We start from the raw sequence: 25,741 nt of genomic DNA on the forward strand, positions 1-25,741 counted from the left end.
CACTGACAATAATTTAAAGAGAAAAGTGCAAAAGTTACTTCATATTTCTTCTTTTCCAAGAGCCATTCAATATGGTCATCCTGGTCACGTTCTTTGGCCACAACAACATCTCTTGGACTGATGATATAAAACAGTGATTCACCCTCTGAATATTCTGCAAGAGACACAGGAACAATTTTACCCATTTCACCACTTAGTAAAAGCTTTGACCTCTTTGAAAGCAGGTGTTCTGGATTGCCTTTTGCTTGAGTAAATTAATGTTGCATCTCAGTATTTCTTAAATTCACCCATGTGCATTACCCAAAATAAACCCAGCAACAACCCTAAACGAAACAAACAGAAAGCACTCATTGACAATGGACCTCTGCAAACACTTGCTGATCTCTCTTAAGGGACTAGTTAAGAGATCAGGAACAAATGTACTGCTCCATTAGAAGAACTAAGAATACATGGGATCACTTTCAGAGTACTGCCATGCGACCAATTCCAAGGCTCTTGCTGAAATCATCCACGATAAACACTGTAACATTTGGATGTGCCGACCCTGACAACCGGAGCAATGCTCTAATTCCACGCTTAGCTTCTTGTGCTTCGCAGAACAATGGAATCCTGGAGCTGAACGCAAATTGATAATCAAAATAACGTATAAAATAATGGCCAGACTACTGCAAATTTCTCACCCAAACAATAATCACGGCATTCATTTTCTTGGAAGCGCCTCACAGTTAGAGCATCAGAGGAGATTTCTTCACAAGATTCAGGAAATGGCTGGATTATATCCAGCCTAGGTCTGGAACAACACTCCTTTTCCTGGGGGAAAGAAAACCACACACAGCACTGAAGCGCACAACCTGTTTCCATTTTCTAATATACCTGAAAAGATCGTCTGAATTGTATCCTTTTGCAACCAAGTTCTTTTCTGCATAAGCAGCCAATGGAAACCCCCCAATTAGAATTGCCTTCTACTATGTCAGCCAAATAGCTCCCATTTAGCCAAGTGCTGCCTTCACTTTGACTGTCAGCATTTTCCCAGGGTCTCAAGAAGATGTCTTGCGCTGCTCCCTAAAAAGCCTTTTGCCTGATGTGTGCAATAATGGCGCAGGGGGAGCAATTCATTGGGATGAAAGTTTATGCTAGGAGTCAGATGAGAAGCCCCAGGGGTTTCCAACTGCTCATTTGGATTCCCTATTGCCAACACTTAATATAGCCACAGAAATGTCACTTGTGTTGTAACAAGGTTGGCTGTCTTGATTATTGTCAGCGGACCTATTGCTATATTGTTTTGAATAACCCGGCATCTGGTGAAAAACAAGAGAAAATAATGGTCCTTAGTAAATGGAAATCCATCTCATGCCTTTGTGACGTCACAACTTCCAGATAGTGGAAAAGACAGAGGAACAATTTGGTGCTAGTTGGGTAGAGAGATTATCAGACTGAGCTGGGAACTAAATAGGAGTTAGCTAAACTGGAAACAGCCATAGCAGAGCTAAAAGGTAAAGGTAAATGTACCCCTGCCCGTACGGGCCAGTCTTGACAGACTCTGGGGTTGTGCGCCCATCTCACTCAAGAGGCCGGGGGCCAGCGCTGTCCGGAGACACTTCCGGGTCACGTGGCCAGCGTGACAAAGCTGCATCTGGCGAGCCAGTGCAGCACACGGAAACACCGTTTACCTTCCCACCAGTAAGCGGTCCCTATTTATCTACTTGCACCCGGGGGTGCTTTCGAACTGCTAGGTTGGCAGGCGCTGGGACCGAGCAACGGGAGCGCACCCCGCCGCGGGGATTCGAACCGCCGACCTTTCGATCGGCAAGCCCTAGGCGCTGAGGCTTTTACCCACAGCGCCACCTGCGTCCCTAAATAGCAGAGCTACAGGGGCTCATAAATGTCATTCTATGGCAATGTGATCCAGGATTAGCTGTTGTGCTCTCTCTGCTTACAAGAGTCTGCCTGCTCCCCAAATGTTCTGCTCGCATATTTGCACATCTGGTTGTTCAAAAACATGTCTCTAGCACTCTCTCATTATAAGGAAATGGACTCTGTAACGATCCTCTGAACTTTATAAATCTCAAGAAAGTCCTTTTTGTAACAACATCAATACCGCCACCTGCACATATATTCAAACAACAAAATCTTCTCATCCTTGTGATGGAATGAGTGAATTTTTACTCCTTTGACTGCCTATATTGTAATACATGTCAGAATCTGGTTACAATAATGTATTTGTTGTTAAAAAACATTATTGTAACCAGAACAAATTTATTGGGCCAGATTCTGATGATATATGCGAGCTGCTGGCTTACACAAAAAAAACTTAAATCAGGCAGAATAGAAAGCCAGGATTGGTAGGATTTCTTTACACATAAGTCTACGATATACAAAGTGCAATGTTGGCTACAAATGATCACAAAGGTCTCCATTCTGCAGTTGGAGTCATAATATCATTGGAATGTGAGCAGAATGCCTATTAAACTTGAAATTTTCAGAGAACTGCACTAAATCATGAAGATCTTTATATAAGCCATTTCCCTTTACTTAAAACTATGTGAAAGATTGAGAATTCCCAGAATCTGTCTCTTTAAACACCACAAATAGAAGCTGCTTCACACATTACACAAATATTGCATTTTCCCATCTTGTGCAAATGTGATGAGCAACACTGGCTTGCTAGCCAATATATCTCCTATGGTTGAAATACTGTGGTACTGGTTTTTTCAGTTTATACATAAAAAGTTTCAGGTGTGCATGTTCAAGGTTAAAAAGTTTTTTTAAAAAACTTAACATCCTTGAAGGAGCAGCAAGCAGGTGATAGGTGGTATGTGTTCATGATAATTTTCCCTTGTGAATTCTCAAATAATCCCCAACACGGTTTCATTCTTCCCATGTTGTTGCCAAACACCTGCCGTTACAAGCTCATAGAGATCTCCTAAGTTGCTATCTAGGGCATATCAGCGCTTTGAAAAATGAACCTCTACCCTGTCAGGTTTTTGACAAAGCAGGGGTAAACTTTGAATGGCCAGACTTCTTTATCCTGACTCATTAGTATTACTAATTGCCTCCTACCAGCCCCTCATTTCCCAGCATCCCCTCCTTCCTAAGGTCGCTCGGTTTTCTTTGACTCACTCATAGAGAGGAACTACAGTATTAGCTCTCTCGGGAGAAGCTGCACAAGCACCTTTGTTCCTTTCCTTTAAAATAATAAATAATAATAATCTGGCTGTCCTGCAAGAGGGCTAGACGCTGACCCTATTGATTTCAATAGACTTGAGCGTTACCATGAGCCAACGGCATTTCATTGCCTAGCAACAGTGTGCACCCCATTGCTCAAGGTTACTATAGCAATGGCTGTCTAATGCCAGCTTGCTATCAAAGGGATGATCAAGAGCATCTGCCCCTCTTAATGCTCTAACGTCAAGGGTTTCTCCTCTTCCTTCCCGTCCTCTCTTTCATTTTGTATTGTTAAACTAATGCGCCGTGAAGACTCTGGAGATTCACTCTCGAGAAAAGCTGGTGATCCAATATATCCTTTGTCTAGCCGGACACATATAACGGAGGCAACAGGACCAAACAGCTGCTCTCCTCACATCGCTCACAGCGACACGAGTGACCTGCAGCCAATCATCTTTACAGGCTTTATTTAAGAGCATGGGCAATGTCAAGGCGGCACTCTGCAATTTAGCCTTAATTCCTGTTCACACACGTGCCAAAAGATTAAAGATTTAAAACAAACACAGAGGAATGAACAACTTCTGGCTCTTCAGCATTCTAGCCGTTGTTTGCTATGAGGTGGGCAAAACACCTCCCTCCCCCCAAAAAAATATGACTTTAGCCGCTTTAAGTGTGAAGAGTTTATGGTACCACAAAAGCTAAAACTGCAGCCCAACCTGGAAAATGGACATTCTATACAAGATCTCAAAGTAGCTGTCTTATTACAAAATAATTTCAGAAATAGACTGGAAAGAGACGTTGCTGAATTGCAACTTATTACCAAACTTAAAACCACGGAGAGACCTGGTCTGAACAGAGACATTGGATTCAACAACAACAACAACAACAACAACAACAACAACAACAACAACAATAATAATAATAATAATAATAATAATAATAATAATAATAAATTATTTATACCCCGCCCATCTGGCTGGGCTTCCCCAGCCACACTGGGTGGCTTCCAACCAAATATTAAAATACAGTAATGCATGATAAAGCAATTTTAACCATCTCACTCCTTGCTTTTTCCTGCAAGACCAATTGCCGTCCTTAACAGTCATCAACAGGTTTACCACACCTATCAGCCAATCACCCATTCCCACCCCCCTTCTGAGTAATACCCCTCCCCACCCTCTCACTATATATAAAGGTCTGGTGACTTCTGTTTCAGTGTATCTGAAGAAGTGTGCATGCACACGAAAGCTCATGCCAACAACAAACTTTGTTGGTCTCTAAGGTGCTACTGGAAGGAATTTTTTTATTTTGTCTGGAAAATGAAGTAGCTGCAACAGTCTGTCGCCCAACTTTAATCCCTTTGGTTACTACTAGCCCATTTCCCCCCAACATGGTACTGTCATGGTATTTTGGACTCGTTTCCATTAGCCTTGGTGCCCGTATTTCCTAGTGGTGAGAGGTATAAGTCTGGAATTTTCTGTGAACTTCCCTCAAGGGCGAGTCCCACTGGGCACATTGGGGCCAACTAACAAACAGGTGTGGAACACTGCTATCTGAGTGCTTAAGTACCTTTTGGCCACCTAACAAACCTGTACGCCTGGCTCACAACTTTTTTGTGTGTCCACTTGGAAGTTTGCGTGCAGAAAAATACTTACAGTTTTCTCTGAAATCTCCTTTACATATGAAAGAATGACAAGCTGGTCACAGAGAGGTGCAATTCCACTGATGTAAAATTCAGTGTTGAACTGGGAAACTAAGTAACAAAAAAAAGGAAACTGGCTTTAATATTGACCTTAACTAAGAGTTGTATTATCATCATAAAGCACCATTCAGAGACATAGTCCCTGAAGCAGGCAAATGAATTTTGTAATCCTAAGAGTTATGCTAAGAAATTCGCAGAGAAACAGATCAGTATTTGTCTTTTAAACATTTTACATGTTGTTTCGTTTGTTACAAATTCTATGATGGTAAAAGTTGTGCACGTTTGAGTCATGACTGGGACCACACAAGTCTTTTTAAATCCTGGGTGTGCACAGTGGAATCCAATGTCTTCCCAGTAAGGGAACTACAGTTCACTGGAAAGCAAAGGAAGCATCCATTTTTTTGGATTGGTCCAATGATTAATAATGAGGGACCACTGTGGAAACCTACCATGAGTTGAAGCTGTAACAATCTACTCATACATTCAATTGTTCTGATTAATTTACATACTACTTGCATGAATACAAAGCACATGGTAGAAGTGCGCTGTGGATGAAGCTCCAGGAGACAGACTGGACTGGCATATCCACAACTTCCATTAATAACATACAGATTCTCAATTTTAAAAACCAGTTGTGTTCTTTCTAAATCCTGTATCTGTATTTCCCAACCAAAATACAGCTTTGCTATAATCAACGGAACCTATAAAATCCACTCATCTAGCACACATCTTGGCTAGGCAGATGCAGTTTTGCTAGAGTTTTTATAGGAGGCATCAAGAAGAAGGCAATCAATGAATTGAAAAATGAAAAAGGAGAGATAAAAGGTGGAAATTATGACATTTTTTCCTAAATGTAGAAAGGCAAGGCAAGCAAGTTTTGCACCTAATGCCACCTTTTAAGAGTGTCAAACCTGACCAGGTTTTATCTTCTTAGACATAAACCCAGCATTATCTTGTAGCACCAATCAAAAGATGCTTAACAAAGTTTAGGCAGGAAAATATTTTCCTTTTCGTCCCACGAGAACTACTGCAGCACCACGAAAGAATGAGAAGGCGAGGGAACGGTACTTCCCAATACTGTGCTCTAGAGATAGCAAAACTTAAAAGGCAAGCGTTCAGGGTTTCTATCTCCCCCACCCCCTGCGGAACAAAGCGGCGAGCCAGTGTAAAATACATTTATATAATGCCAAACCAGAATATACTGTTATCACCATAAGACTTGTGCTGCATCAGACACACAATTCAAGTGCAACGGTTAACTTTAAGTGGGAATTATTAGCTACTGTCAGATGCTGTGGGATGTAGCAGGAAGGACTTAGGGCATCAGTCTCCCTCTGTCACACAGAGGGACTGTAACAAAAGCATTGCCCTGTGAAGACGGGATAGTCAGGTTTCCAACAGTCTGTCTAGACAGAGGGAAAGAGAGGCAGCTCTGCCCTGGTAGCTACCTCTGGAAGAGCCTAATTTCTTGACTTCTATACTAGAGAGCCCATGCAGATGGTGAATGCAATCACAACCCTAGTCTTATATTCTCCGCCTAACAAACTACCACAGGCCCGCTACGTGGTTTGAATGCACACACGTCTGCGTCTCCCAGCCATGGTTGGAAGACATCACAACTGTGTTCTGAGGATCTTCTTCACTAGCAAATAATTTAAACGATCAAACTATTCTGGTGCATGCTTACCCTGTGCTTGGAAACACAGTGGGCAGAAATGAAGGGGAGCAATTGGTGGAGCTGAGTAAGGTGGCTCTGATTACCTGGATTCCGAACACTGCAGTCGCTACCAGCAACAGAGGGGAAGGGTGGTGGGCAAAGCCCTCACAGCACCCCTCCTCCTATCATTAACTGGCCAAGATACCCAAGGCCAAGAGGCCAGGTGAACGGCGCAAAAGAACCCATCGGTCCTGAAAATATGTAAGATGGTCCTTACTCTAGAATAGCAAACCCCTTGAACTACAGGGCTGCTCTGCACCAAATCATTTGTCAACTTTTGTAGCCTCTCTACAAAACTAGGGAAGGGACATGGTTCTGTGGCAGAGAAGCTGCTTCTGCATGCAGAAGGTCCTGGATTCAGCCGCAGGAATCTTCCGGCAGGGCTGGGGAAAACTCCTTTTCTGAAACCCTGGAAGGCTTCTGCCAGTTGCTGTATTTTTCCCTCCGTAAGATGCACTTTTTTCCTCCTAAAATTAAGGGGAAATGTCTGTGCGTCTTATGGAGCTCTGTGCGTCTTATGAAGGGAATGTGCGGTTGATCGCTGGCTCCCTTTCCGGCTCCAGCCCCTTGCCCAAGCCTCCATTGTTGAATGTTCTGCAGACGGAGGCTGTTTGTTTCCCCAGCGACATGGGACTGGCTGATTAGATTATCTGTCTGGAAACTGTAGAAACGGCTCCCTTTCATTTCCTAAAGAAGCTGCAGAACTGTGAGTTGAACCCCATAAAACCAGGATATTTTCCCTTTACAAAGTAAGCTCAACAACTTTGAGCTGATCCTCAAAAAAACAGGGTTTTTCCCCTTTGCAAAAGAAGCTGCACAGCTTTGAGCTGACCCCCCCCCCCAAAAAAGGGCTTTCCCCCTTTCCTCCTCTAAAAACTAGGTGTGTCTTATGGTCAGGTGCGTCTTATGGAGCGAAAAATACAGTAATCCTGAGCTAGACGGACTGTTGGACAGACTCACTATAAGGCAGCTTCCTATGTTCCTACATAAACACATTTTGCACCTTTATGTGCATCCTTGCAGAGAGGAGAAGAGAGGAGAGGAAGTGCTACAGTTGTGATACGAAACAAGGTATGAAAAAGTTGAATAAATGGGAGTGGGGAGGGGTGCGCACCAAAGACACTCCTCCCCTGGGAGGGCCAGTCAGGCAAGCAAATGCCATATATGAGCCAGTCCACAATGCACTTGATAGGCTACATTTTGTCAACAATAACAAAATCGCAACTGGTCACTGGGGGTATCTGGTATCATTGAAGAAGATTATCATATATCATGAACTGCCTCAAGTAAAAGCTTAGACGACTATGAATCAGGAGGAGATGTTCTGGTACGACACGAGAATGTTAAGCAAGATGCCCCTAAATGATATCAAAAAGGCATTCTAGTCTCTATTACAACGTGGATAAATGACAACCTTCCCCCCAGCCTCATCCAGCCCCTGTTTAAAGGAGAGATGCTCGGAGCATTCAACGGAGCTGAAGTGCTGTGAACTGAAACCAGAATGGGAAATCTCAAACGGATTGTTAGAAGCTAAGTGAGATAAAGCACTGATCCTCAAATATGTAAGGAAGACTCTGTGCTGGAAGACGGAAGATAAAGAAGCTGTCTCCACAAATACTCCACCCTTACAATATGTGTCTGGGCAGATTTATGACAACATTGCTCTTCTTCGGCGCTCTCCCCGCCCTCGTTCTCTTGGCAAATCTAAAGAATATGCTTAAACGGCCTCCGTTATCCACTCATATGCTTGAGTCAACTGCAATTGTTCACTCATCAGGAAGACCACGTGTATGGAACCACTTCCTGACAGCAGTTGAAACAGTGGTGGGAATCAGATGGCCACGTGTCAGGCAGAGCAATGTCTTTCCACACATGCGGTCAGAGAAGCACAACATCCAAAGCCAGTCTTCCAGACACTGCAGCACACAGGCCACACCAACTACATGAAGGATTAGTGGGGTTTGCCTTTGTTTTTTTGCCTATTAGAGGGTTTCTACCAAGAAGATACTTGAGAACATTACTTTTTATTTAAAAAGGTAAAGGACCCCGGACAGCTAAGTCCAGTCACAAACAACTCTGGGGTTGCGGTGCTCATCTCACTTTATAGGCCGAGGGAGCCGGCGTTTGTCCACAGTTTTTCCGGGTCATATGAACACAAAACACAAAGAAAACACGCCCCTGCAACTCAGAGCAGGCACCTTAGGAACAAATAAATCCCAAAAGCCAAAGACAGATATACAAAAAAGGAGGTAAGTATGACAGAGTTACATTAGCAGATTACATACTATCTTAATATTGTATTGTTTCCTGGCTGAAGTGACTGCAAAACTATTCCTATGAAAGCAAAAAATCACCACAGGTGGGTAAACACTGATGGAAGTAAAAGGAAATGAAGGGCATTGTTTAGGAAGCAAACAAAAGAAGACCAAACAGATTCCAAAGTGTCATATTCCTTTTGTCCTCAGGCTATTTTTTTTTGGGGGGGGGGTTAATTTTTTTCAATGAAGCGATTTGCCATACTTTGCAATACCACAGCCCTAAATCTACCCCTACAAAGTATTCCCAAGTGAAACGTTGCATGCACTGAATTATGCTTCTGCAAATGAGGCTCACATTTAAAACAAAACAAAAAAGATGACATTATTTTTAAGCAGCTATTTGCAAAAAGCTTTTCTGCAAATTAATGACAAACATATCATAATAATACCTATTTCCACATAACGACTTGGCAGATCTCGCATTTCACTGGCATGTCGCTCTTTCACTGAGCATATCTGTAAAATAAAAACATTATGTTAGTTAATTGTGATTAGTTACCTTAAGAAATAGAGAGAGTTCATTAATAATAATAATAATAATAATAATAATAATAATAATTTTATTTATATTCCACAATTAATTCAGACTATATATAGGCAAAGCCTCCCAAGAACTTGCAACCATGATGATTACAAGATAGCATTTTAATAAACAGATGCAGGAAAGAGCTACAAATAAAGCAAGAAAGCATCTCAGGAGAGAATGGAATTCTAGAAAAGTTTGAGCTAACATGGCAGTAATTTTACTAGTGCTTTCACATATTCCAGATGAGCAGCTACATTAAGCTGCTGTAGCAAATCAAACTTTTACATCACTCTGATGGCTGCCAACCAACTGCTCCCCTTCGTCAGATGCATCTGAGAAGATTCTTGTCTAGGAAATCTGATGCCATCAAAAATTTGGTAGCCTTTAAGACGCCACAAAACTTGGTTATTTTTCTGACTACAGATTAATTTCCATGCTGCTAATTGCACATTAACATTATGAATAGCAAAATGCCAACCCCATTTATATCAATAAACTCTTTACTAACTTGGAAAATGTCTACTTTTACAAATGAGTTATAAAAACACTTCCAGAACTTTACAATGTGTAAGATTATTATTTTTTTAAGCTTTAATTTGTATGCTTCTTACAGTGCACGTGTCTAATTAGATGTAAGTCCCAATGACTTAAATTAGACTTACTTCAACCTACGTGTGTATAGGATAGCAGTCCTAAAAAGTTAATTATCTTCTTTTGGCTTTCCATTCTGTCTTATGGATAAGAAATTAACAGCTGACACTTCTTTACAGAAAGCTTCTTTTGGAGGGCAACAGCTGAATTTTGACTGCTGCTTTATGACGTCTCTGATAAATCATGCATTCAGCATCCGAGTTTCAGGTTTCACTCCCCACTAATGACAAACTGTTGCCCAAATGCCCATGTTAAGTACTTCCTGCCTGGACTAAGCAGAGCGAATGAATTTCAGGACTCTCTTTTAACAGCTCTCTGAATGCATCTCTTGAAGACAAAGAAAGGAGGATCAGCCCACAGCCTTGCCTACTGCACACGCTCAGAGAAATCCGTCTGACCACTGGGCATTTGTCATTATTCCTTCTTATGAAGGTCAGCCCAATGACATTTCTATGGCAGCAGGAGTTCGCCACACAGTAGTCAAATCAAATTCTCTTCTCCCCCACCCCTATCGCCTTCGCTTTTCAGAAATAATCCTCTGTTTGTCTGTGATAGCAGCAAGCATTTATTACAAAGACAGGTAATTGTACCTTTACTGAATTTCCCCAGCCAATAATCAGTGTTAAATTATCTTTCCAGCAAAGGCTGCAGGGATACATATCAGGACGCAGGTTTATATCGTCTCGGGGCACGTTGGTGATTCTTTGCTTAGCAATCACGTCGAGTATCTTCACGCCCTGGAAGTTTAACACACAGCAAGAGAATTCAGTGTGGCACCACATACGCAAACCATGGTCCAGAAATATCATATTACAGGTTATGCTAAGGTGGCAGCACAGGCCTACTGGCAGGCGCAGAAAAGGATCCTGGCAACTGTGTACAAAGTGCTAGAGCCAGATGAAGGAAACTGCCCACACTGGTCTGTCTCTGCCACAGCAAACTATCATTTTGCTTGAAAGGACATGAATGAGCAAGCCAGGCAGGCAGTGACAACTTAAATCTCTGCAGGCGCAGTGTGCTATCAGGACTTGCATATGCATAGAAACATCTTCGGCCAAGAGCCAAATGTGCTGTAACACTTCTTTGTAAAATTTAGAGGATTATTTATCCGCCACCCCTTCAATTTTTATTTATTTTTATTTTACAAATTATGACAAATTAGTTGTTTGCATCTCATACATGTGCCTGTTGCAGAAGGCACCTTTCCCCTCGACTATCTCTGGCTATGCTATGGAAATACAGTGGTGAAATCTTATTCTGGTTCTTGCCACCGTCTCTGCCAGTGGCACCTTCTCTTCAAAATGACACAACTAAAGCCTATATTCTTCAAGGATCTACTGGGTTTAGATGTGACAGCTGAACAGCAGCCTCCCTCGAGATGAACGCAGAATACCACATCACACAGAAGCCACAAGGCCCAACATATCTATATATTTATGAAGTAGCACTTTAATCTGATACTAAGCCCATTTACTCAAGAACTGCCTGTGATTTAATAAAACAAATGTGGTTAACAACAACCCGATTTGCGTATTTGTCTTTTAAATTTCTAGGCTTTTGTGTACTACATTCCAGTCTTGCTTAAAAAAGGAAGAGGTGCGATCTTCCACCTAGAGGACAGAGTTAAGGGGGAGCCGTGCTTGGAAGTGGCGCATTTCTTTAAGAAATTTGGGGGAGAGAGTTGTTTTGCAGAAGCAGCTTCTTGCGTTCTGAGTCTGGTCCTCCTCTCTCACTCACAGGCCTCTTGGCACTCAGTGGAAGCTAAGGGATCCCTGCAGGGAAATGGACCCAACTAAAATTATAGAATGCCAGTTACGGAAGAAGTCTAAAATTTGAATTCAGCCTGATCTTTTATTTCCCTTCTCTTCCTTCCCCCTCCCCCTTTATGAAGATCACCCGCTCTGAGACCCCACAGCTAATTCTCCCCTGGCCCCCTCGCCGGCCCAAGGAGGACTAATTCAGCCAGCTAGCCCTGGTGATTATCTAATTGATTTTTGAATTTTATTGTTATTCATGTTTTTATACCGTATTTTATGCTGCTTTTATAATTAAGTGTCTTAAAGTGTTTTAAATTTGTTGTTAGCTGCCCTAAGCCCAGTTTTTGAACCGGGAAATAATAATAATAATAATAATAATAATAATAATAATAATAATAATATTAAAGCACTAAACTGCTATGAGTACAAATGTGTAGAAAATGCAATATAGTAGTAGTTGTAGCTGTAGCTGTAGCAATCTTCAGGCAGACAATCAACATGAGTGAGAAGGACGTGTCGGCAGCATCAGTGGCACGGAGGTATATTCATCTCACAGCTTCACCCCAAACCTTCCCATCTCCTCTGGCTCCACCCCCAAATGTTGAGCATTGAGGCAGAAGGTGTTGTTGGGCACTGGGTATTGTTTAGGGGGTGTTTTTTTGTTGCTGCTGCTGCTCTTGGTATTCAATTTCTGTGTCTTTATTTTTAGGTATTATAATGATTTGTGTGGAAATTGTTCCGTTATGGCTGCGCGCTTTTTGATGCGTTGCATTTATTGTTTATGACTACTTTTGTTAGGTTTGTAATTGTGGGGAGGATTCTGAGTGTGTTCAGTTGGGCTCCCAAAGAACCCCTTTGCCAAAGGGGGAACGCCATGAGCAGACATGGCGGGGATGGAGATATTGGGGAAGTGTTGGTGTGAACACCCCTGCTTTCCCTCTATGTCCCCACATGCATTCTTTGAATGCCTGAACAGGGCTTCAATCAGGGCTCATTCTGCTGTTCTTTGTGATTTAATCTCTTGAATGTCCTCTGTCAATATCATTATTTACATACGGATTAAAGATTATGACCAAAGCTATTCTTGTGGGCTCAGGGTAGATAATGGAGGGGAACAATTTGAAGTAGGCGCTTCCCTTGTGACCTTTGTGTCTTGCTACATTTTAGGTTGCTATTTTCTGACTCCTGTTTTTAATGGAATTAAACATATGGTTATCTTAATGCATGAAATGTTAACTTGTGGCCACTTGGGCATTGGAAAAGAGATGGGAATATAAGAGAGATTTTGAAACACTGTACATCAAGAAAAATTAAACATATCAAGAGATCCAGTGCAATGGCAATTTAGAAATTTACCCATTCACATAATGAAAACAGCTAACTCTGAAATACCTACCATATTATTGGCCCAAGCAATCAGGTTTCCTCTCCATTTAACATTTCTGATATTTCCCTCTCCTTCATGTAAAACGGAAGGTTTCCATCTGTTCATCCATGACTTTTCATATAAAAACAACTAGGAAAACGGAATCACAAGAATTTACAGCGCTTTTGATAAAAGACAGGTACAAAAGGAATCTTTTTTTACTTTTGTCATTTTACTCATTCGTTCATATGAGATTTAATACAAAATGGACACAGCAAAAAAGAGAGAAAAGCTTCTAATTTACAACCAAGTTAGTTCCAACTCAAAAATTGGTATGAAGAACAAACAAAACGTTTTCCAGTGTACAGTAAGTGGTAGAATAACAGATTTAAAACCACAGGCATGCTTCTCATATAATGTGGAGCCCTCCTTTAATGTTTTGTACCAAATCTTCCTTCACTATGGCTACGAGGAGATTGGAACCATTCACTTCAATTTTCAAGCAGCTATGGTTTCCCGTTACAATGAACTAGAAACTGTAGTTAGTACAACCATCCAGGTTTATTAATCACGGTTTGAAGTTGACTTGTTTCAAAAACCAGTGTTAACAACTTAGCATTGTTTACCCAGAAACCACAGCTGGTTGAATGGAAGCTTCCAGTAACTTCCTTGCAAACATGAAGGAAAGGGGAAGAGGCACACAACGCTTCAGCCTCAGCCAAATGGTCAGGGATGGATGGCAGTTAGGTCCAGAAACATAAGGAGGGCCACAGCTTAGCCCCTCCTGACATACAGGTACATCAGGAGCAGCTTGCTGTTGGGTATCGGCAACCATCTGCAAAAGGCAGTGGGAACTCACCAAAAATCAGGTGTCTCACTGTGCGTGAGCACAAGTACTTTCTGCTGGTCTAAAGCCCCCATTGGATACAACCCAAAGAGTCATGGTTATTCTCACCTCTTCACAGAGTAGACAACAAATGCACCCTCTCTCCTCAACTAATTATAAGCCTCACATATAATGCTTGTGTTCCTCTATTGATACCTGATTGTGCAGGTTTCCAGCTCACACGGTCTTCTTTCCCTTTCCTTTTTATGGGAGAGAAATGTGCAAATTGGGCGCCCTACCAATTGGTTATTTATATCAAGTCCCTGTTTCATACAAAAGGCTTTTCTCTACAGCAGCGGTTTACAAGCTGTGGAGCACAGGTCCTTGGCTGGGGTCTGCTGAGCTTTGAAAGTCACGCTCCTCGTCTAGCAATGCACACTTACTGTCACAAACTGGTTGGAAACAGGAATGGTGGGAGGAAAGAGCTGGAAACCACAAAGGAAGAAGGCTCAGCGCCTGGGCAGTGGTGGTGGGACAAAGATGAGTAGTCAGAGGGAGAAGACAAAAAAAGCTATTAACAGAGCCTAAAACTACAAGAGTCAGCTTGTAGGAGTTTGCAAAAAAGGGTGGGGGGTTAAAAAAGGGTCCTCATACTCGTAAAGGATGACGATCACTACTCTACAAAAAAACAGACTTCTTTTTTATCCTCAAAACTTAAAAAAGTGGTTGTCAGGCTACAAGAAAGGGAAAAGTAGGGAAAAGCAAGATTCCTGGGATATCTATTACACCTTGTTTGTGTAACCCCCTTCCGCTGGACGTTGGCCCTTTTGCGGGGGGAGACATAAAGAAATTTTATATAAAACAGCTATTACTCAACTGCTTAAAAGGGCTTTTTGGCCCAGATGAATACAACGTGCCTATTATATATGCAGCCACAAGATGGTACCAAAGGACAGATATTCCAGCTGAAACAGTTCAGAAACAAACTTCAGAATTGGTCACTGCAAATAAAACTGAGGGAACGTGGTGGAAATGGCAACAACCACCTGCCACGGAAAACAGAAGCTCGCATTCCAAATTACACCACAGTTTTGGGACACCAGTAATTAAAACTAGCTGAATCCCATTGACTTCAGCAGAGCTAAATTCACTCCACTGAAACTAACACAGCAAATGTACGGTGGAGAAATTCTGCGGCAGATAGACCTCAGCTTCCTAAGCCCTTCTGCTTTGCTCCAGTGAGGGCAGGAGACGTCTTTTCCTTATTTTTTTTTGGTTGCCAATTATATATTTTACTTTCCCTTCTCATAGCTAAGGAGTCCTTCTGGGGAGCAATGGCAGAGGAATGAGGGGGCCAAGGATCCTATCCTGATACAACCCAAAACACACTTTCCCCCGCCTACAGCAAACTACTGGTGGCGTCAGGCCTAAACCATGAAGCTTATCACAGGCCCCCATGGGTGGGGAGGAGAACTAGTGCAAGCGCTAACCCACCGGCAACAACCAATGACCCCACAGCTGGCCTCTGATAATAGGATTTCAGCTTAAATCAATGCATTTGATTAAATGGATTGTGGACTGGATAGGGCAGTGAATTAGGAAGGCAAATCATTTATGCACCAGCAGAACTGATGATTTCTTTCGCGTGATGTGGTATTTCCATAGTAGTGGAAGCTAAGGTATACAGCGTTGCTATTTTTCTTTGTAATATCTTGAATCCGTCTAATGGGGATGTCTAATATCAGTGTGTGTGTGTGTGTGTGTGTGTGTGTGTTTAAATATTATCTATAAGCAGTCTTGAACTTGCTTGAGAGACTGTGTGTAGTCTTAGGTCAGTCACTGATAATCCATATGCTGAGAAATTATTAATTATCTCTTGTGATTGGGAAGAGCAACCCTAACTGGTTGCAGATTTGCCTGGCCTGAATGAAAGGCAGTCTTTTTTGCTGTGCCACCTACATGTTGATGCAGCAGAAGGACCCAAAACAGCCCCCTCTCCCTCGGAGCTGGCCCTACTTAGAATTCAACAGGTCAGATCCATAGCCAACCCAGTTCCAACCCCCATGTCCCACTTTGGGACTGGCTACCCTGGGGTTAGGGATGCAGGTGGCGCTGTGGGTTAAACCACAGAGCCCAGGACTTGCAGATCAGAAGGTCAGCGGTTTGAATCCCCGCGACGGGGTGAGCTCCTGTTGCTCGGTCCCTGCTCCTGCCAACCTAGCAGTTTGAAAGCACGTCAGAGTGCAAGTAGATGGAGAGGGTGCGCCTCCACAGGCACATACCTCCACATGTGGTGGGAGTGTCCCAAAATCCAACTATTCTGGACAACAGCCATACAAGAAATATGTAAAATAACTAAGCAAGTAATAGACATCACCCCAGAATTGGCCCTACTAAACATCTTCCAAGACAACAATGCCCATTTACACCACAAAGAACTCATAACCCACCTGCTTTCAGCAGCCAGAAACACCATAACCAGACACTGGAGAGACCTGTCAGGAGTAAGCATGGACCAATGGTACCAAATAGTATGGGAAACAGCCCTACTAGAAAAATTAACTAATAAACTGAAACTGACACGGGGACAAACAGAAGAAGACGCCTTCACCCCGGTATGGCTCCCCTTTATCACATACACAGCCCAACAGGACAATGACAATAATCCACCAACAGCATACAAATCAATATGGCTAACCTGATCCAAAACACCCACCCACCTCACTCACACACAAAAACAAAGATCATCACAGCCAATCACAAGCAAACAATCACACCCTAGGCCAACCCCAACCTCTCTCACCACCAAAGGAACACAAGTGAAAAACACAAGCAACGCTGACACCAAACTACATACATTAAACATAATAGAAACACCGCCACCCGACCCCACCCCCATCCATCTTCCCTCTCTCCACCCCCCCTTTCTTTTTTCGTTTTTTTTTTCTTCTCCCCCTAATGCCTCAACAAATGAAACGGATTTGTAAAAATATTACATGAAAAAAAAAACGAGGCACTACACTTCTCTAAAACAAGAAAATCCTTAATAAAATATTTATTAAAAAAAAAAGAGTGCAAGTAGATAAATAGGTACCGCTCCAACGGGAAAGTAAACAGCGTTTCCGTGCGCTGCTCTAGTTCTCCAGAAGCGGCTTAGTCATGCTGGCCAGAAGCTGTCTGTGGACAAACAGCGGCTCCCTCGGCCAGTAAAGCAAGATGAGCACCGCAACCCCAGTCGGCCACGACTGGACCTAATGGTCAGGGGTCCTTTACCTTTACCCTGGGGGTAGCACTGCCTCCATCAAACTTTCTACAGCTGTATCTGGGGTCTTCTCTAGTGCAGTAGCATGGAAATAGAATGAAGTTTTTTTGTTTTCTTAAAAAAAGAGGTCTTTATCTCAATACGTTTAACCTTTCTAAGAGAAGGACTAGTATTATGAAGAATTTATTAAACTTTTCAGGAACACTATGCCCAATTTCAATTTTATTTTAAAATGGAATGGAATAAGCAAAGTGCTATTTAAGTCAACAAGACTTGTAGTTGGCACTATACACTTACGCTTTTCACTTCCATCTAATGGAGCCAATAAGCAATGTGGAGGAAAAAGTGGACTTGTTTCGGAGTTTTAGATTCACCTATATTATAACGTATTTTGAGTGTTTTATTTTGTATCTTTATGTTCTGAGCTGCCATGAGATATCTGGATGAAAGTCGGTACACAAATTTAGTAAATAAAAATAAATAGGTATATTACTCCTTCCTGGGATGTCTGGTCAACTCACTCATCAGAGACACTTATTTACTTCTGGTGAAATTACTAGAGAACCACATATTTATTGTGGAATAAATAGAGGATTTTAATCATTTTAACTTCTCAATAATTTTAGCACATTCTGATGGGCAGATCTGAAAGTTACATTTCACTCTATAAACCATAACCTATACAAATTCAAATGCCTTATGAAATTCAAAACAAATTCCAGACATGGACCCAGTTTCAGAATATCAAATGCCCCTATTTTGCATAACATAATAATGACAAACATCCAAAATAAAATACTAAATGAAAATAGATCCAATGTTTGTACTTGAGTTACTTCAAACTAATTTAAATTCAAAGTTCTGCCAAAGGGGCAAGTAGTCATCCAAAACCACAAATATTAATATTTGTAAAGTTCTGTTTGTTTATACTTTCTTCATTATTAAAGCACACATGTCAACAGGAACAGTTTTCCTTACTCTGTAGTAGTATTAACACAGTTTGATTCTCTTCGAAGACAGTGGAAATTAAAACACTGACTTGCATTGTAAGAGCTTGTATACAATTTACTTAGACATTTGTTTTAATTAGGAAATTAGTTTTATCTCAGGGCAGCTGCCATCAGCATGCACATCAGGCAACAATTTCAGAGATTCATAAAATTGAAGAATTGGAAGGGACAAAACAAACTGTTACCCCTAACAAACTGAAATTAAGCTACCAAATTGAGGTTGGCTGGTGGGTTCTTGGAAGAATAGATGGCGGTGACCTCTCCATTCAGCAACTAACATGCGTATGTAGTTGTTAAGAGTGTATGCTCCTGATGCATCATATATGCCCATGGGTTCTTCAACCAACAATGCACTGGCAGGGGGAAGTAGCTTCACAGCAGAATCTGCCCCCCTTCTGTGCCAGAATGTCTGGATCTCAGGTCAACTTGTGACCCTCTAGATGCTGCTCTTGATAGGCCCCAGCTGGCACAACCAATGGACAGAGATGGTGTGACTTGGGAGTCTGGCAACAGGCCAAGGATTGCCCACCACTGACGCAACAGCATCAGTGCATCACGGATACCTGAAGCCTATGGGCTGCATGCTGTAAATCAAGAATTTCGGGGCGGGAGGGGAGACTCTACAGAGCAACTGGTCACACAGCAACTACTGAAGATGCCAGACACAGCTCCATGGTGTTCCACAACTTAAGGCATGGGTAGGCAAACTAAGGCCTGGGGGCAGGATCTGGCCCAATCACCTTCTAAATCCGGCCCACTGATGGTCCAGGAATTAGCGTGTTTTTACATGAGTAGAATGTGTCCTTTTATTTAAAATGCATCTCTGGGTTATTTGTGGGGCATAGGAATTCATTCATTATTATTTTTTTTCAAAATATAGTCCGGCCCCCCACAAGGTCTGAGGGACAGTGGACCGACACCCTGCTGAAAAAAGTTGCTGACCCCTGACTTAATGGCTGCCACAGAGAATGCCTTTTCCCAGGCCACCTTCTCAAACACCTTAGCATGATGGAAGAAGTAAGAGGCCCCGCCCTCCTCTGCCAATCTTAACACCAATGGGCTTCGTAGGGAAGGAGATGGTCTTCTATTTGGAGCCTGAGTCATTCTGGGCTTTAAACACTTTAACACGAGCACCTGGAACTGGCCCTGGAATTAATCCAGCAGCCAGCGCAGCTTTCTAAAAGAGGGGTTAGATGAGACCTAAACAGAACGCCAGCTAGTAAACTGGCTGCTGCATTTTTTTTTAAAGAATATTTATTAAATTTTCCAATTTTTTAAACAAACAAACAAAAACAGAACAAACAAAAACATTAAAAAAGACATAAGGTTCATAAATCATACTTTAAAATAACAGATTTCTCAGACCTCCTCATACTTCTCCTCCTTGTATCCCAATTAAGGTTATTTGTTCAGCAAATCCTTCATTTAAAGCATTACAGCTTATAACATTACCTTATTTTTCAAACCCTTTTTCCCCCATCTATGTTCCTTTATATCATTACAGCTAGAAACCACTCAATTTCAATCCAACACCATTTAACTTTCCTTAATTTTACAGTATTTCTGTAAATAGTCCTTAAATTTTTTCCAATCTTCTTCCGCCGACTCTTCTCCCTGGTCACGGATTCTGCTCGTCATTTCTGCCAGTCCCATACAGTCAATCAGTTTCATCTGCCATTCTTCCAGAGTGGGTAGATCTTGCGTCTTACAATACTTTGCGATAAGTATTCTTGCTGCTGTTGTAGCATACATAAAGAAAGTTCTGTCCTTCTTTGGCACCACTTGGCCAGACATACCCAAGAGAAAGGCCTCTGGTTTCTTCAAGAAAGTATATTTAAATACCTTTTTCAATTCATTATATATCATTTCCCAGAAAGCCTTAATCCTGGGATATGTCCACCAAAGGTGAAAGAATGTACCTTCATTTTCCTTACATTTCCAACATTTGTTGTCGGGCAAATGATAGATTTTTGCAAGCTTGACTGGGGTCATGTACCACCTGTATATCATTTTCATAATATTCTCTCTTAAGGCATTACATGCCGTAAATTTAATCCCGGTGGTCCACAACTGTTCCCAGTCAGCAAACATGATATTATGTCCAACGTCTTGTGCCCATTTAATCATTACAGATTTAACCGTCTTGGACCACTTGAAGTTTCTAAGTCATCTTTAAGGGCACATTGCAGTACTCCAGTCTGGAAGCTACCAGAGCATGGAGTACAGTGGCCAAGTCGTTTCTGTCCAAAAGGGGTTGCAGCTGGTGAATCAGCACTAGCTGGGAAAAGCACTCATCTCCACAGACGTCACCTGAGCCTCCAATGGCAGCACTGAATCCAGGAGAATCGCCAAACCGCAAACCTGTTCCTTCCAGGGGAGGGCAAGACCATACAGGACAGGCTGTCTCTCCACTTCCTGGACATGAGAACTTGGGTCTCTTTAGGATTGAGCTTCTGTTTATTGGCCAACTTCCAGTTCATCACCACCTCCAAGCACTGCTCTGACACCTCAGCTACCACTCTTGATTCAGACGGAACAGAGAGACAGAGCTGGGTATCATTTTCATTACAGAGCCTTTGGTGAATGCTGAAGACCCTGGAATTTTGCACCTGAAATGTGTATTTTTAGGGGAGGGGGCAACCCTTATTTCTGTGGTTGTGAATTATTTTTAACCCTTTTTAACATGTTGTTCTAATTGTTGTAACCCAGCCTGAGACCTTAGGGTGAAGGGTGGGTAATTAACAGCAAGAACAAGAAGTAGAAGTTGGTTAATTTATTTAGCTAATCTTCAACTCACCTACAGTATCGAATTGTCATTACCACTATACCGAGAGCAATTTAAACTCAATGAAAGCTAAGTACGGAGGGAGGAAAAGCTGTTTTCAAGAAAGGGTTGCTTCCCCCTCTTCTTGGCTGGAGAAAGTATTTTAGGGCTTTATTTCCCATAAATCCACATCCCAGCAGTCAGCATTCTCAGTACTTATATTTCAATAGCAGCTGTTGCAAAATCACTTCCTCGGCAATACGCTTCATTCGCCTATCTGTTTTCTGCTGGTAAATCTCTCTAATGCTTTGTTACAATACAGCTGCACTTAAGCTGCGCGTTCCGTCCGCTGCCGTATGTATAGCAGATCATTACAGAGCCAGAATAATGTGAAACAAGTAAATCCGGACAGCAGCACAACCAATGCTATATTTTATCGCCCTTTTCATCGCTCGCACCGGGAAGTGTGGACACTTTCCTCCTACTGTTATCCTTGGAGCATCTTAATTTGGGGCTTCATAAAGCAATGGCTTACCAACAGTGGGCAGGATTAAGTGGAATTCCCAGAAGAGGTTTAGGGGGCCACGGGGGGTATTTGTGGGGAGGAGAGGGAGCGAGTTCCGTTGCACGAGAGGACTTAGAATCATAAAACCACAGACTTGTGGAGTTGTAGTCCCACCTCCTGAAAGGCATGAATCCAGCCCACAGCCATCCCTGGGTGGGCTCCAACCAGCATCCTTCTGGTTAAGAGCCAGATGCACTGACCCACTGTGCCACAGAGTCTTGCACAGCCTACAGGGATCATGTATGAATTCTGTTATTTGTATTGATGTAAACGTCTTTTAGGGATGTGGGTGGCATTGTGGGTTAAGCCACAGAGCCTAGGACTTGCCGATCAGAAGGTCGGCGGTTCGAATCCCCGCAACGGGGTGAGCTCCTGTCGCTCGGTCCCTGCTCCTGCCAACCTAGCAGTTCGAAAGCACGTCAAAGTGCATGTAGATAAATAGGTACCGCTCCGGTGGGAAGGTAAACGGCGTTTCTGTGTGCTGCTCTGGTTCTCCAGAAGCGGCTTAGTCATGCTAGCCACATGACCCAGAAGCTGTACGCCGGCTCCCTCGGCCAATAAAGCGAGATGAGCACTGCAACCCCAGAGTCGGTCACAACTGGACCTAATGGTCAGGGGTCCCTTTACCTTCACCTAAACGTATTTTGTACAGCTAACTATTTAGTTGTATCCCCAGTATATTTTATCTTATTGCTACGGCTATTGGCTAATGCAAATAAAGTTCCTATCTGTCTGTTTGTCTATCTACAGGGAACTCTGGTGTTCCTTAGAAGCCAATTAGATGGATTTTGCAATGAAATAAAACAACACAAGCTTGTCACTACAGTGGTGCCTCGCAAGACGAAATTAATTCGTTCCGGGAGTTTTGTCGTCTTGCGATTTTTTTCGTCTTGCGAAGCACGGTGTCGGGAAAGTTTTGGAAAAGCTTCAAAAATCACCAAAGTCTTTAAAAACCTCAAAAAAGGCTACCACACCGCGTTCTATGAGTTGCTCCTCAAAGTCAAGTCGCAACTGTATTAACGGTGTTAAGAAAAAGGAAACAAACTTGCAAGACATTTCCGTCTTGCGAAGCAGCTCAAAAAACAAAAAACCCTTTCGTCTAGCGAGTTTTTTGTCTTGCGAGGCATTTGTCTTGCGAGGTACCACTGTATTAGCGCTAATTGTCTCTTAAATTGTGTATAGAAGAAAGTTAGGTTTGCTCCAGAATGAGCTTGAAGACGACGGAGGGCACTAGGTCTAGGATGATCTCCCCCATCCCCACAATTACTCTGTCATAATCAGGAGGAAGTTTTAGGGGACAGTATTAACAGGAAAAGTATTTCTCATTTCAGGGATGGAAAAAAAGGAGGCACTCAGTTATGCTGACTGTGGTGTTACCTCTTTTATTAACATTTCATCACTAAGAAAACGCTCTTCCCCTTAGATCTGCTTGCTGTTTAGTCCAAGAATGACCACTGCAAGGAAGCTTGCAAAGCAAATTTCAGTTACACTCAGAGAGACTTGGACAGCTGAACACCAGAATTATGTTGAGGATCAGGCTGACAGTCTCTTTTGTACAGAGCAGCGGTGAATCAGAGTGCGGGTAGCATTTCAATCTAATGGAGCTTGTCAAACAATTAACACTAGTGCTAATTACATGTAATCCCTGTCTCCAGAGTGCTTAGAGGAATCCTTCAGTCATCTAAATTAGAAGTTCAATTTTGGAAACAACATCAATGGGATGAAATTTAAATTGATCGTTTCCCTCTCTCGGAACTAAAATTAGCAGAATTGTTACATTTTAGAAAACGCTTTAAAAGCACAGTTCATTCCAAGGTGGCGAATAGGTACATACCAAATGGCTGCATTTAAGCTATCAAGTCCCTATTGAATAAACTGAAGTAGATCATGAGCATCTTTTGGTGAGAACGTAGAGACGAGCCAGGAAGCTGCATTTAAGCACAGCTCCCTGTTATAACTAAATCAGGAAATTATAGTTAATGGTTCCCAAGCAAACCAGGATAGGAAGCCATAGTTTGAGCTGGCTTCCAGATCCTGCCTTGCTTGGAAGCCAATAAGCATTGTTTTCCAGTTCAAATGCAATGGGGAGCTATGGTTAATTAAGGACCCCCGCCCTTGCTCTAGCGCCTTCCCTGAGCTATCACATGATTCTCTTCTTGCAAAAATGTTAGGATCCTGCTTGGAGGGAGAGACGGGTGTACTATGGAGAAGAGGGATCCAATTCTCAATGGCTATTATCCCACCCACAATACTTCATATCGCCCAGAGCTCCTGGCAAGGAAAGATGCTCTGGTCTCTGGTTCAAATTATAAGACAGAGGTACCAAGAGGGAGGCAGCAAACGAGGTACAAGACGCAGCAGGGCGTATGGAAGGAGGGACGCGGGTGGCGCTGTGGGTAAAACCTCAGCGCCTAGGGCTTGCCGATCGTATGGTCGGCGGTTCGAATCCCCGCAGCAGGGTGAGCTCCCGTCGTTCGGTCCCAGCTCCTGCCCACCTAGCAGTTCGAAAGCACCCCTAAGTGCAAGTAGATAAATAGGGACCGCTTTATAGCGGGAAGGTAAACGGCGTTTCCGTGTGCTGCGCTGGTGCTGGCTCGCCAGAGCAGCTTCGTCACGCGGGCCACATGACCCGGAAGTGTCTGCGGACAGCGCTGGCCCCCGGCCTCTTAAGTGAGATGGGCGCACAACCCTAGAGTCGGACACGACTGGCCCGTACGGGCAGGGGTACCTTTACCTTTACCAAGAGGGAGGCAGCAAACGAGGTATAAGACGCAGCAGGGCGTATGGAAGGAGGACATACCAGTTTCCTGTTCGGCTTTGGCACCACTCGCTAGGCTCAGTTTTTATACTGGTGGGGCAACAAGGGTTGTTTGCACCACTGGCTTCTGTGTTGTATATATACACGGATATTGAGTCATGTAAACATTCTAATGGTCACCCATTTTAGACAGCAATTTCAAGCTAGAAGCTACTGAGGCAATAAAGGCGTACAACGGTTTAAGGCAAATCGACCAATACCTGGACAGAGATTGCCTTGGTATTTACTCTTACTTCACTTAAATGGGACCTCTCAGTATTTACTGACTGACATTTTACAGCTTACAAAGCAATCTGCCTTTCTTGTCTGGTACTCTTCATCTACCAACGCAACACCAAACAGCTGACTACCCTGTTTCTAAAAATGGACTGTGCTGCAAACAGCATCCTGACAATTTAATAATTTGTCAGAGTGATCCAACCAGTTATTATGAAGCACATATTGTGGAGTTCAGAGGTAAAGGTCACCTACTTACTCACAAAGCAAAGATAAACCGGATTTGCTGACACTAAAAATCAAGGCAATTAAAAAAATAATAATCCAAGACAGTACTTGGCAGATTTTACAGCAAACATACAAATTCTATCACTATACTTGAAATTACAGCAGCTGAATTGTCAGAATATTTTTGTCTTGACCCAGCTTACTTGCTACCCAAGATTTCTACTTCTTTTGGCCAAAGAGGCCGATAAATATAGATGTGAGTCTTGTGATGCATTAAAAATGCAGGAATTTCAGCCACTGTGGGGGAGTCTATCTATCTGGTTGAGTTGGATCAGGAAGAACTTCAGCTCTTTCTTGCCCCTTTATAAATTCCAATATTTAGTCAGAAAATGCCAAGGACCACCACACGCTGGCAATTACTTATTTCAGGCTCCACAACTTGAGAGATCAAGATCAGCAGCAAATACATGCATGTTCTTCAAAAACAAAGATTCCAAGCCAGTGAAGGGATGAGAGACATCAACTCCAATTATCAACAGAACACCTCTCCAATTAATGTAGTAGCATATTAATTGAAAATTGACAATGCAAAGTCATCAACAAAATTTCATTTTCCTAGCAACAACCCATAGATGTATCATCTTCACTAATCATTTTCTTCTGTCAAGTTTTACCAATATTTCTTTATGACACTATATTCGGGTTTAACCCCATAAGTTTAAACTATTTAGAAGTATGGGTAGTGATCAACAGTTTATCTGGAAAGTTATATAGCCTTTCATTTCTTTTGGAATTTTTAAACCTCTAGATAATATTGGTGCGTTTGCACTCTCTAAGTTCCGGATTCATT

General features: G+C 42.5%; 1 protein-coding gene across 1 annotated transcript in view; it reads right to left on the minus strand.

Moving 5' to 3' along the window:
- Positions 1 to 25,741, minus strand: part of VPS41 (VPS41 subunit of HOPS complex) — a 110,752-nt gene that overhangs the window by 33,401 nt on the left and 51,610 nt on the right. Inside the window, exons 8-13 of the mRNA XM_053359612.1 lie at positions 13,233 to 13,352; positions 10,670 to 10,816; positions 9,292 to 9,358; positions 4,821 to 4,918; positions 681 to 810; positions 39 to 154 (exon numbers count right to left, since the gene is read on the minus strand). Of these exons, the coding sequence (XP_053215587.1) occupies positions 39 to 154; positions 681 to 810; positions 4,821 to 4,918; positions 9,292 to 9,358; positions 10,670 to 10,816; positions 13,233 to 13,352 (678 nt within the window). The remainder of the gene's footprint in view (positions 1 to 38; positions 155 to 680; positions 811 to 4,820; positions 4,919 to 9,291; positions 9,359 to 10,669; positions 10,817 to 13,232; positions 13,353 to 25,741) is intronic.

This window comes from Podarcis raffonei, chromosome 12, assembly GCF_027172205.1.
Source record: "Podarcis raffonei isolate rPodRaf1 chromosome 12, rPodRaf1.pri, whole genome shotgun sequence".
NCBI classification, from domain to species: domain Eukaryota; kingdom Metazoa; phylum Chordata; class Lepidosauria; order Squamata; family Lacertidae; genus Podarcis; species Podarcis raffonei.